The sequence below is a fragment of the Neltuma alba genome, unplaced genomic scaffold (genome assembly GCF_004799145.2).
Source record: "Neltuma alba isolate B1F8T4 unplaced genomic scaffold, ASM479914v2 tig00010367_pilon, whole genome shotgun sequence".
Lineage (NCBI taxonomy): Eukaryota > Viridiplantae > Streptophyta > Magnoliopsida > Fabales > Fabaceae > Neltuma > Neltuma alba.
The window spans coordinates 298,614-312,213 of NW_021635273.1; the positions used below are offsets into that span (position 1 = coordinate 298,614).

Here is a 13,600-nt window from a genome sequence, read left to right on the forward strand (position 1 = left end):
AACCAATGAAAAAATAAATTACCAAACAAATTGTTTTTTTGTTTTTAAAAGTAACTTTTTTTTTTGGGTACTGCCCAACTAAAAAGTTAAAAGGAGAAGGGATCAAATCGAAAAACAAGAAATTGTTTTCAAAATAAGAAACTGAAAAAGCCTATGCTATCGGACGCTTCCAAAGAAAAATCCCATGCTGCCCAAAATGTAAAGAATTTTTTTAAAACAAAAGAACATATATACTATTCATAATTTGTAGTGAACGAAGTGCTGGATTGAGGATGAAGTTTTTTTTTTTTTGGCCGAAGATTGAGGATGAAGTTGGCAACTATCATTATTAATATAAATTAAAATGTGCACACTTAGTAAAAATTTGTGGTCTTCATAATTTATACTATTTATGTTGTTCTATCTAAAAGTTTTAGCCATGATTATTTTTATCAATAAAAAAATGTAAAAAATACTTATCGTATTGAAATTCTAATTTTTTTGGGAAAATCTCATAAAAAATTTTGAAATTATTAAATCCCAAATAAATGTTTTTTTACAAAAATGTAAAGTTATTAGCAAATCAATTATTGTCAAAGCCCATCAAAGTATTAATACCAAATCTGATTTGAGATATAATAATTCCAGATTTCTTTCTATGTCATTTTCCCTACTTTTTTTAAAAATAAAATATTTGGGGAATATAAATATAAATTATTAAAATTATAAAAATAAGGTTATTAATGTGCTCCTGTTTGTGAACTGGAGAACACAAAGCGGCTGCTTCAAGTCTTCCAGTGACCACCGCGTGCAGGCCCCATGTCACCACACCTACTTCTTGGAAGGTGAGACTGTTTAGACTTTACTGCTTTCTTTGTTTCTTCCTTTTCGTCTATTTCTTTTTTTGCCAACCCCTTTTCTTTTATTTCTCTTCATTAACACTCTCGTTCGTCCATATTATAAGAATTTTTTCAAAAATATTTTTATTCATTTTATAAAACTTTTTATAGTTTCAACCCATTGAGAACGAGTTGTAGACCTCATGGTCCCCGTCAATATGGGCTAAATGAGCAAGTTGATTAGTATACTCCCACTGTTCCATTCATAGAGCATAAAGAGAATACTATTACTATAAGCTGCATATATTTAGGACCTATTTATTATTAATAATAAATTTATTAAATTCAATTATTGAATGATAGGAGTTTTTTTTTAAATAAAAATTTTCTAAATACTTATTAGGAACGATAAACTTATCAATTTTACTATCGTATTTTACAAATTGGTTAGAAGGTTATTATATGGGACAGAAGGAAATATTACCTAAAGTCAAACACCTTAAATTTAATAATAAAAGTTATAAATAAGTAAAAACATCACGGTATATATGAATAGGGTTGCTCAGCTTATACTCTGCTGGTTAGGTCGTTCCGATCTCGACTATTTTGAGATGGGATAGACCCATCCCAAATAGGACCATGACGGGATTCATAGATGTGGATATCGGACCTATGAATGGGGATACTCCCGAAACTCACAAAGAAAAAAGAAAGTGAGTTAGACAAAAAGAGAAGTAACTTGGACAAAAAGAAATGATCTAGTATGGATCGTACATGGACGGTAGTTGAAGTTGGTGGCTCCCCTAGGGTTTTCTCATCTAGGATCCCTGGGGAAGAGGATCAAGTGGGCCCTTGCGAACAGCTTGATGCACTATCTCCCTTCAACCCTTTGAGCGAAATGCGGCAAAAGGAAAGAAAATCCATGGATCGACCCCATCGTCTCCACCCCGTAGGAACTACGAGATCACCCCAAGGACGCCGATTTAGAAAAAAAAAAGTTTCTTTTTCTTTCGTATACTTATAGTTATTATCATAAATTCTTTTATTTTTATAATTTCTGCGATTACACGGATTATACCTGTTTGCACAAATACCTCCACGATTCCCGCTCGTTAATATGTAAAGCCTAATAAGCATATCTTGAGTTGACATTTGTGTATTGATAAAACCATTCACTATTTCTTGAAGCTCGATCTCTCCCCCGGATGAACCATATAGCCCGAGTGGGAATAGCATTTCTCTTCTGTATGTCCATGGAGTTTTGAAAAATCGAAACATCTCAGAAATAGATAGAGAGGTAGGAATTTATCGAACGAACCGCACTAGAAAAAAAAAAAAGACGAAAGTGCGGGTTTTGAATCTTTAGCACAAATCCATACACTCGGAATAGGTCCCACCGGAAATTCCCTCTGCCCCTATCGTACTCCAGCTTGGTAGTTTCCACCACCTGTCCAGGGTTGAGCCCTGGGATTTGATGGTGAACTTAAAAAGCCACCTACAAACGCTTTACGCCCAATCATTCCGGATAACGCTTGGAACAACCTATTCCTCCTGAATACCTCGATTCAGCGCCAAAGAATTTCCTGTCGCTACCATATAGTATTCGTCTCTACTTGGTGATAAATAAAGCATCCGTATTCTTTTTGATCTCTCAGAGATTTCATAAAATTGACTTCCGCGGTAAGATAGAGGATGCAAGCGTTATCCGGAATGATTGGGCGTAAAGCGTCTGTAGGTGGCTTTTTAAGTTCGCCGTCACAGTCCTAAGATCGGGACAAGAAAGGAATTGGGACCAGGATGGAATGTGGGACTGGATTGTCCCGTCCTAGGATATTTAAGTTTTTCTTTTTAATTACTTCATATGTTTTATTGTTTAATTTATAAATATTAAACCTAAATCTTCTACTGTGCATTGCGTTCTTACTCGCTTAGCCTCAATAATCTCGTCGCAGCTCACACCTCTGCCCTAGTTTTCTCGCTCATCGCCAACTCATAGTCTTGCTCTTGGCATTCGGCTCATTCTCCCTGGTCCCATATATAGAAATATATTGCGGAAGCCTCACTCATCTCAATTTTATGCTTGCATCAGAATTCCCTCACAAGATTGGATTGAGGTAATTGCTTCTTTCTTTTTCTTCGTTGGAGCAGCTATTAATTTTTTACATTTGTCCTTTTCCCTTGGGCTCTATACACTGTGGACATCATTTTTTTTTTTCTTTTTCATACATTCTGAAGGTTTGTTCTTCCTCTGCATGTAATATTTTCCTAGTAATTCTTCCTTGGCTATTGGTGTAAATGGCTAAAGGATCTGTATGTCTTTACCCAAGTTCCTAATTGATTTGGGTTTCAGCCTGCTACATGAGTCGATTTGAGCATTTTTTTGTAAATATTGGCTTTGAGTTTTTTTTTTTTTTTTTTAAAAGGGCTTGTTCTAGTACCATCCTAATCTTATTGGGATTAGGACACTTCCAGGACGGGGCATGATATAGGATGAAAATGCCATCTTGTGTGGGGTCTCTCGATCCTGTATTATGAGCACCCCTACCCATAAAAGTTAGGTTTTACTACATCTAGCATGCTATTTTTAAATAATATCACCTCTAGTTTTAGAGACAAGATCAATTATAGAATGAATCTTATATTTAAAACCAACTTTCTTTTAATTATATGAGTCTAGTATTATTACATAAAATAAAAATCAATTGACATATTAATAATATGATTTAACTTAAAATTAAAATAATATATGATGTGAAATTCATAACTTAAGAATATTACACAATTTATAAATTATACATTCAATACAAAATTTATGAAATTTTATAATATTAACTTAGTATAACTTGAGTCCATTAACAATCTAGTTACACCATGCATAAAAACACATACTTCACATCATACATACTTCCTTTTTTCCCCTTTTTAATAAAACCTAAAATCAATATGTATCTAAAAAGATGAGTACATCAAAATGCAATTTTAGTTTCCTTAATCAGCCTCTCCCTCATATAAAAGTGGAAGAGGATGTTCGGCGATACAAAAAGTTGCCAAAAAGACAATAAGAGTACCTTAACTAACTCATTAGTATTGATTAAGAACTTATTTTGAATGACTTATACATAATTTTTTAATCATGATTTACAAAATACGAGGTAAATATATTTAAAAAATTTTGTATTGACCTTATACAAATCAAACGATGGCAAATGGGGCATAACCCTCCCAATGAACATGAGAAACCACACTATCAATCTTTATGCATTAAAAATCTAATTTCATCCACTGCATCTTTAGATGGATAACCTCTAGAGGCAAGTTTATAGCTTCTATACAATCATCAGAGTAACAAAAGATTTTCCCTAATTCCTTTTGAACAGCATAATTTCAAACCTGTTTGAAGTCGAATTACTAGCCACTTCTCCCTCCTACACCCAACCATCCCCCTCTAATTTTATGTGCTTTGCAAAGCAACCAATCTCATTTTTCCTTTAATTTATATATGTATTATTTGATTTTTTTTTTTTTGGTATAAAAGCTGGGTACGATCCGATCAAAGTACAACAATACTAAAACCTAAATAGCTAAACAAGACTGAAATAATAACAACTCTCATCATCATCCATCCCCCAGCAATACACAAGGAGGGGGTTTATTTGATAAAATTGAAATATGGGTCAGGTGTTATCGTTTTTAATCTGTCAAAACAGAATATAGATGTACTAATAAATATTTACCCTCCCGTCTATGGTGGATAGTATCAGAGTAGTAAAGTCCCTGTCGACATAGAGACGACCCAGCGTTGTCCCTTCATTTATACTCAAACGGCCATCTTGAGCTTTATGGATAAGTACGTACGTTGCCCCCATTTTCCTCAGTCACTGTCTCTCTTTCTTTTGCCTTTTCCCCCCTTCCTCGAAACTCATCATTATTCTCGTTACCTCACAAATCATCACTAAATTTCAAACCAAAATCCCATTATTACCAACAAATGCATACTGACAAAGCTCCCATCAGCTGCAAACAGACCCCACTTTTTCCTCCCGAGAAAATTAGACTCTGCCTTTTACTCATCTCCTTCTCTCTCACACGTTTTTTGGTTCTTTAATTATTGTACTTTTACTAATCTTTCTCCCCCAAAAACAAAAAACGGAATAAAGAAAAAAAGTTTATATTCCCAAGCTGCTCTCCTTCCTCAATCCTCACACACCATCAATCCTTCGTAGAATAGTCAGCGGAACAGTCTAACCTCAACCTGCTTGTCATTTTTCTTCCTTCTTTATTCTTTAGCTGCTTCTTCCTCTTGGATCCAATCTCTGCTTTGTTCAGTTTCTCATTCTTCTCTCCCATTAAAAAAATTCCTCTTTTTTCGCTCATGGCACAACTTGTAGCTTTTAGTTTATAGTATTCTAGTGCTATAAATAGAAATAGTGAGCTGAACAAGGAAACAGACCTGGTTACAATGGCTATCGGGTTTCTTTCTCTGTTCGTGCTGTTCTTCTTCGTCTCTGTATCAAGTAAGTCCTGCTTTCAGATTTCTTGTCAAAATCGTTAATCTGGCGATCTGCGTTTGTTCGTTTTGGGTTTATGCATGACCCCTTTTGGTTTTGCAGGTGCAGAATTCTCGAGCATTCCAGGGGTCAACTATGGCCAAGTGGGGAACAATCTGCCATCGCCATTGAAGTCGGTGGAGCTCATCAAATCTCTTAAAGCCAAACGCGTCAAAATCTACGACGCAAATCCAGAAATCCTAAAAGCCCTAAGTAACACAAACCATCAAGTCTCAGTCATGGTCCCCAATCAACTCATCGTTAACATCTCCTCCAACCAAACCCTCGCCGGCGAATGGATCAAAACCAATGTGCTTCCTTTCTACCCTAAAACCCTCATTCGCTACCTCCTCGTTGGCAACGAGGTCATCAGTAGTGGCCCGCCGGAAGTCTGGGCGGCGCTCGTACCGGCGATCCGACGAATCAAGCATTCTCTCAAATGCTTCGGGATTCACAAGGTCAAGGTCGGAACTCCGTCAGCCATGGACGTGTTGGAATCGTCGTTCCCGCCGTCGAACGGAACTTTTCGGAGTGATATTGCCGATCGGATCATCAGACCAATGTTGCAGTTCTTGGATCGGACCAAGTCGTTCTTTTTCCTCGATGTGTATCCGTATTTCGCGTGGATTTCAGATCCTAAAAACATAAATTTGGATTACGCGCTTTTTGAGTCGAAGAACGTAACGGTTACGGATCCCGGCACGGGTTTGGTGTACCACAATATGTTCGACCAGATGGTTGACGCTGTGTATTTCGCGATGAAGCGACTCGGGTATCCGAATATTCGGATCTTCATCGCCGAAACGGGTTGGCCCAATGGAGGGGACGTTGACCAGATTGGCGCTAATATTCACAACGCTGCAATTTACAATCGAAATTTTGTGAAGAAGGTTACGACTAAACCGCCGGTAGGCACGCCGGCTCGACCAGGTTCCATTCTCCCGTCATTCATCTTCGCTTTGTATAATGAGAACCAGAAACCGGGTCCAGGCACGGAGCGCCACTTTGGGCTGTTGTACCCGAACGGGTCACACGTGTACGAGATTGATCTGTCCGGGAAGACGCCGGAGTCGGAGTACAAGCCATTGCCGCCGGCGGAGAACAATGAGCCATACAAAGGGAAGATATGGTGTGTGGTAGCTGAGGGAGCCAATAAGACGGCCCTGCCGGCTGCGTTATCGTACGCTTGCTCGCAGGGCAACAAAACTTGCGATGCGATCCAACCCGGAAAGCCGTGTTTCAAACCCGATTCGTTGGTTTCTCATGCCAGTTATGCCTTTAGCTCATACTGGGCCCAGTTCAGGGCATCAGGTGGGACCTGCTACTTCAACGGCCTTGCCACGCAAACGACGAAGGATCCAGGTGAGTGTCAATTTGAATTAATCATTAATCATTAATCATTAATCGGTTTTTTCAAAACAATTATTTTCCTCATTTAGTCAATATTCAATCTTGTATAGAAAATAATAATTTGGTCGGTTATTTATTTATTTTTTAATAAAAATGATTGCACTAACATTTTTTTCCCATTTGAAATTTATTGTGGAAGGTCATGGATTGTGCAAATATCCAAGTGTGACGCTGAAATAGGCAAGTGGGAATATTTTTTTTTTTTGTTGGGGCAAGTGGGAGTTTCATTACTCAACAATTGAATAATTATTGGTGGAATATTTATGGAAGGAATCATTCAATTCCATTATGATTCATATGGTATGGTCAAATTTCAGATGGGACGCCACAAAAAAAAAAAAAGGATTATCCATTCGATATTTTCAAATTTCAGATGGGACTTAAAGGGGGAAAAAAGAGGCTTTATTTTGTTAGAGATCCGTGATTCACTAATTGTTGATTTATTACTTTTGGTGAATGTATGTTTCTCCTTTGGGTAGCATTATGTTATTAAGTTTTCTTTTCACGTTATTTTTCCGTCAATTATTGTTCATGCACAATAATAATAAATCCTTGGCCACAAGTCTATCTTTTTCTACTCCATTTATGATTGACGTTATTTATTGCCCTCCGCTCCCATGTTTTTAAATACACACACTCCTTTTGCTTCTTATTATAGGCTGCTTCCTATGGTACAAGCTGTTCTTGATTTTTTTTTTTTTTTTTGTGTGTCATTTGACAAATTTTAAAGAGTATGAAATAATTAAATATATTATATATAGACACAAATTTAATAAGGATGATGGGAAAAATAAATATTATTATAACAGTGGGGTTTAGCATAATTAATATGAATAGAATTGAAAATCACTTTAATTTTGATGAAAAGTTGGTGCCTTCGTCTGATATATTGGGCTTTTTTACCAAAATACGATAAACAGTAAAACTTTTTACCGAAATGCTACACTTTTAAAACTATTTACCAATATGCTACACTTAAAATCGTTCTTGGCAAGAATGATTTTGAAATTATACACAAGTCGTTCTTTGCGTGAACGATTTCACTTTTAAATTTTTTTAAATCAAAAAGTGAAATCGTTCTTGGCGTGAACGATTTTAGAAATCGTTCACGCCAAGAACGATTTCACTCTTGCATGCAAAAATAAGAATCCCTGATGATGCTCCGGTAAGGCTATAACATATATAGTAAATTTTACTTCATCTGACTTATATTGGATTAAAATTTGAAAACCCCAGTTTTTTTTAATTTTTTTTCAAATAGAGCTTGATGAAATTTTCTATCATTTCCTCTTCTTTTTATCTATCTCATACCAAACAGTACGTAACAAAAAAAGTTATGTTTTGATTGTAAATTTTTAATTGTAGCAATTAAGTTGTAAGACTACATTATTATTACAGGCATAAAAGGCCCATGCCCAATACTTGATTTCTTGTCAAACCGAACAAATACCACACGACAGGCTTTTTTACCAAAATACTACAAATTGTAAAATTATACATCCATATGCTGCACTTTTAAAAGTATTTACTAATATATTACACTTAAAATCGGTCTTCAGGTGAATAATTTTTAAAGTCATTTATCTGGTGAACGACTTCTTCATAATCTGTCCTTGATGTGCATGAGGTGAATGAAAATCATTCTTCTAGTGAACAACTTCAAAACTTCATCTGCTGTTGAATGACTTCTCCCCTTCTCTCCTGATTAAAATGATTAGTATAATGATTTATCAATCATTTGAATGACAAAATCATGACTATATAATGAGAGAAAAATGTTATAATGATGTTAAAACTAATTGTGAAATAAGTATAAGATTAAAAATAAAAAGTAATAAATAAAGTTTAAGTTTATAAAGAAAAAATTATCCACCTTACTGATAGTGACTTCCAGTACCACATCTTGGCCTTCTTCTCATACGTTGTGGGCGTTGTTGTTGTATGTCAATTTCTTGAGCTTCAAATGTCTCATTTGTTTGTGTAGTTGGCGTGTTCAAATCAAACCAGGGTGATTCATTTAAATGTATAGATTGTCGATGAGTGACAAATGCTTCATTTGATGGTCCACCATGTTCAAAAGTAGAAGCATTGTATTCAGCTGAAAATAATGCAGGATTATCTAATAAAGTCATGAATGGTTGAAATTGAGAAGGATTGGTTGAGTTGGAAGGGAATGATGATGAGGGTGCCATGTAATGAGACTCAAGTTGTGTAGGATCGATAGAGATGAAGGGGGATGATGGTGACGGTGATATGTCAGAAGCCTGAGTAAAAATTGGAGGTTCCTGTTCCCTTGCATTTTCGTTTTCAATTATAGGTTGGGTAGACAAGTAACCACCCCGTCGCTTGCTTGGTCTATCACGAGGAATTTGTGGCCGAGGCAACTCAATTGTTGGTGGAGCAGGCTGAGGGTTTACATTAAAACGTTGTTCTCTAAGTGTAAGTAAAATGTTACGCTGGTCGCGAGCAACCCTATCTCGATAATCAACACAACTAGGGCATGTTGAACGAGAATTAATTGGCAGCAATTCAGACGTAGGGGGTGAAGAGGAAAAAGTGAAATCGTTCTTGGCGTGAACGATTTTTGAAATTGTTCACGCCAAGAACGATTTCACTTTTTCATTTAAAATTAAAAAAAAAAAGTGAAATCGTTCACGCCAAGAACGACTTGTATGTAATTTGAAAATCGATCTTGCCAAGAACAATTTTAAGTGTAGTATATTGGTAAATAGTTTTAAAAGTGCAGTATTTTGGTAAAAACTTTTACTGTTTATCGTATTTCGGTAAAAAAGCCGATATATTGATACGAATGAATTGTTTAAATGACTTATATTTTGTGATTCAAAATAATATAGAATTGAGCATAATAGAAAGAATTAATTCTTTATAATGTACTCCTATGATCCTATTTATATAGTAGAGAGAAAAGATTTTTTTTGTTTTATTTATAAATTATTTTATTAAATTTTTATCATGAATGTACTATATTATTTTTAGTGTAGATAGTTATATTTTTTAAAAAGTGTATTTATTAAACAGAGATAAAATTTGAAAGTTGCTAATAAAAAGTTAACTCATTTTAAAGTTTTTCTTAATTTATATAAAATATATTAAAAGTGTCTTATAAATAAGATCGCATATAAAGAATTAATATTTAAATTTTTATTATGGGAAGTTTTCAATTTTGCATATTTAGTAAAAATTTTAGTTCTTGTTTTTTAGGGAGGAAAAAATTCTCTCTCTTCATGACTTCCTAAAAGGAGAAATGAGTAAATGACCCAACGCCACGTGTTTGTCTTTCCTCGACATATGGCAACGACTACTTGCCTAACGGCTGTTTGTCACATTTTCCAGCTGGCCCATATATCTTGCTTTCCGGTTTTCATTGTGTTTTATTTTTTTATGTCAATATATCATTATTTCAAAAAATAAAAATACTTGATCAAAATTTCTTTATTAAAAAATTAATTACCCCTCTGGTTATAAATATAAGGATTTTATATTTAGGACCAGAAGAGTATATAAAAACTGAAGTAGCTATCAATCAAAATCTTCAAATAGAACTCATTTTTAGTAAGCATAACTTTTGTGGGCTACATATAATTATATTTTATTTTGTATATTGCATAAAATTGAAAAAGATTTGCACGTAGAGTCTTATCACTTCTTTTTAAGTTTTGACTTATATTCCTTTGGTCCTATTTATAGGATAAAAGAAGAATTTTTTAATTCTTTTTATAAGTTACTTTATTAAATTTTTATCATAAATGTGCTATATTGTTCTTAATTTAGATAGTTATTTTTTTAAAGATGTATATATTAAATAGGGATAAAGTTGAAAAGTTGTTATATTTTAATGAAAAGTTAATATAGTATAAGATTTTTCTTAGTTATATAAAACATATTAGAAGTGCTTTATAAATAGGATCGGGGGTATACATCTATCTCTTTTACTAATGTTATTTCTTTTTTTCCCCTCTCAAACGAAAAGACCAATTAATTGAAAATACTTCAATACCTGTACATCCATGGTTTACGCGAATTAATTATTCTTAACTTAAATACATAACTTCAAACAAGAAATACGAAATTGAGGTAGTAAAATTGTATAAACTAAAATAAACAATTAACAATCTATTTTTATAAATTTAATATTTTTTCATACTTTATGAGATATTTAATTTCACTGTTTAATAATGCATGGTCTTCCGTTCTTTAATCAACCAGTCCAAAAAAAAATTCTTTAGAAAAATTAAAACTAAAAAAATAGAATGAAATAGATGATTCTACCGATACAATATCGTTTTAGTATTCTTAGGCAAAAAAAATTACTAGTAATGATAATCAAAATATAATAAATTATATACATTATATTATTTTTTTTAATTTTTCCAAAGGAGAATAAGTGTGCAAATTGCTTTGCATTATAATCTAATGACATGTAAACTTTCTTATAAAGCAGAAGTGGTGGGTTCCATCCCATATGTTACCTTAAGCTTAGTACCTACCTCTCTTACTCGAAAAGGGTAAAGGCACATTCAAGATTAAGATATTATGTGCATTATAAATAAAAGGAAAAATAATACCGAGTTTCTATAGAAAACAAAATACCATAAAATTGTAACATTCTAATTTTTTATCTCTAAGAATTAAGTAAATATATGAGAAAATATTTATTAATATCGCTTTAACACAGGTTAAATATATATGAACAATTAAAATATTTACGATCATATATATATATGCATATGTATAACTATGTATATGCTGAGTCCAAAAAAAAAACTATGTATATATGAATCAATGAATAAAATAAAAAGGTTTAGAAGTCTTATATTGATTAATGATAGAAAGATGGGGTTCTATAAGCCTATAAATAGGTAGTAGAGGAGAGTTAAAAATAAGTTAAATAATTTTTGCACAAAACTAAGACAGTTTTAGTAAAGTATTGTGTGAGAATTCGTAAACCATTCAATCTAGCTGAAATTTGGTTTGCCAGTTTGACATATCTAACTTGTCAATTTCAACAGTTGAATTATTGATCTGATCTATGAGGTATGAGTTATTAAGTATGCATTAAACTCTTTTTTTTAAAAAAAAGATTTTGTGGATAGAACCTTGAGTAATAAATTATCGTTTTTAAATTTTTCACCGTTAGATCAAGCCAATATTTGGAGAATAGACTCAAGAAATCTAATACGTTTATTTTAATGGTTAGATTGATAATTAAACCTCTTTAGTGAGAATAAGTTGTTTGAAAATAAAACATAGGTTATAAATTGAGGGTTTTCTACTTAGATTATAAATCAATTATAATTGATAATTTTAATGACATAATCTAGTAATTTAAAGATAATATAAGCTAAAGAAACTTAGAAATTAAATCCAAATCACGGTATTCTATTCTTACTCCAAACCTTAAACAAAATGTACGAGTTAGAATTCTAAATAACAATTAGGAAATCTTAGAGAGGGAGTTATGGGTTGAAATTTAATATGTAGCTTACCCATAAGATATTATAGTAACGTATATTTTTTGTCTGTAGATATGAAATTTGGTTTGACGACACCTAGTTTAGGATCATGATTTTTGACTCATAAACACTTGTTGAATACTAGGTAATGTGAATTCTTATTTGTTTCTCCTACTGGTTCCTCTATGAGGAGTGTTTAATTAAATTGAACCCTTTAGGATAGATTTTGAATAATAAGAAATAGGAAAATTGCTTTAAAACTATGGAAAGACTTCCGAGAAATTTGAAACTTACTTGATGGGATTGGTTTGTGAAAAAGAAATCAATTACTAGAACCTTAGAACATGATCCAGCAGCCTGGTGAATGATTTATTTTGGATGAAAATGAAATCAAAAAATTATGATGTACGAGTGATGTGATACATTTATGAATTGAACCCTTTAGGATAGATTTTGAATAATATCGAACAGGAAAATTGCTTTAAAATTATGGAAAGATTTCCTAGAAATTTGAAACCTGCTTGATGGGATTTGTTTATGAGAAAAGAATCAATTGCTAGAACCTTAGGACTAGATGGAAGCCTAATGAATTATTTATTTTGGATGAAAATGAAATTACAAAATTATGCTGTATGAGTTGTGTGATAAGTTTATTAAATGATATGTTTATACCTTGATTACTTAATGATACTATTGTATGGTATGCTGTTAGTTGTTTGATATGGTTAATGTATGTTTTAAACATATGTTTCTGTGATATCTAATGAGAATTGAGAAATAACATGGATATGATTAACTGGTTTAACACTTGAGGGAGGTGTTTGTGAAAAAGATTGATACACATATATTACCATGTGGTTTGCCTCCATAGTACGCATCATGTTTGGCATCTTAGAACAGGTAATATCCCCTCATTTGCAACACTCCAGGAGTATCCCGAGATAGTACCCTTTGATAGTAGCATCCCGAACATGATATTGGGCAATAAACCCATTAATGCAGTATCCTTTTTCTAGAGGAACCCATGGCCTGCATGTACTCCATCAACTTTGGTCAGTCCACATCACAAGTGTGGGAAGTTCGTAAGAGTCACTAGTCATATGATTAAGACTTAGCCTATGAGTTCAAGTTGGTAGGTATAAGGAGGATATAAGGTGGAAATTAAATGATAAATAATGGATAATGAAAGATGATTAAAGCATGTATATACGCAAATATTTGGTTTAGCTTGTATGTTTGTGATATCTGTTACTTGTTATGTGGTAGTACTGTGTTTAATGATTATTTAAATTGTTAATCCCATCTAGAGCCTCTTAGGGGTGCTAGTAGGTAAGGTGAGTAAGAGTTTTTA

General features: G+C 33.2%; 1 protein-coding gene across 1 annotated transcript; it reads left to right on the forward strand.

Annotated features, from left to right (window-relative positions):
- The first annotated feature begins 5,068 nt into the window (after positions 1–5,068).
- LOC114755982 (probable glucan endo-1,3-beta-glucosidase A6) lies at positions 5,069–7,352 on the forward strand. The gene is made up of 3 exons (XM_028944891.1): positions 5,069–5,332; positions 5,429–6,727; positions 6,915–7,352. Exons 1-3 carry the CDS (start codon positions 5,278–5,280, stop codon positions 6,953–6,955), a joined length of 1,395 nt encoding a protein of 464 aa, XP_028800724.1. The 5' UTR covers positions 5,069–5,277; the 3' UTR covers positions 6,956–7,352.
- The last annotated feature ends 6,248 nt before the right edge of the window (positions 7,353–13,600 follow it).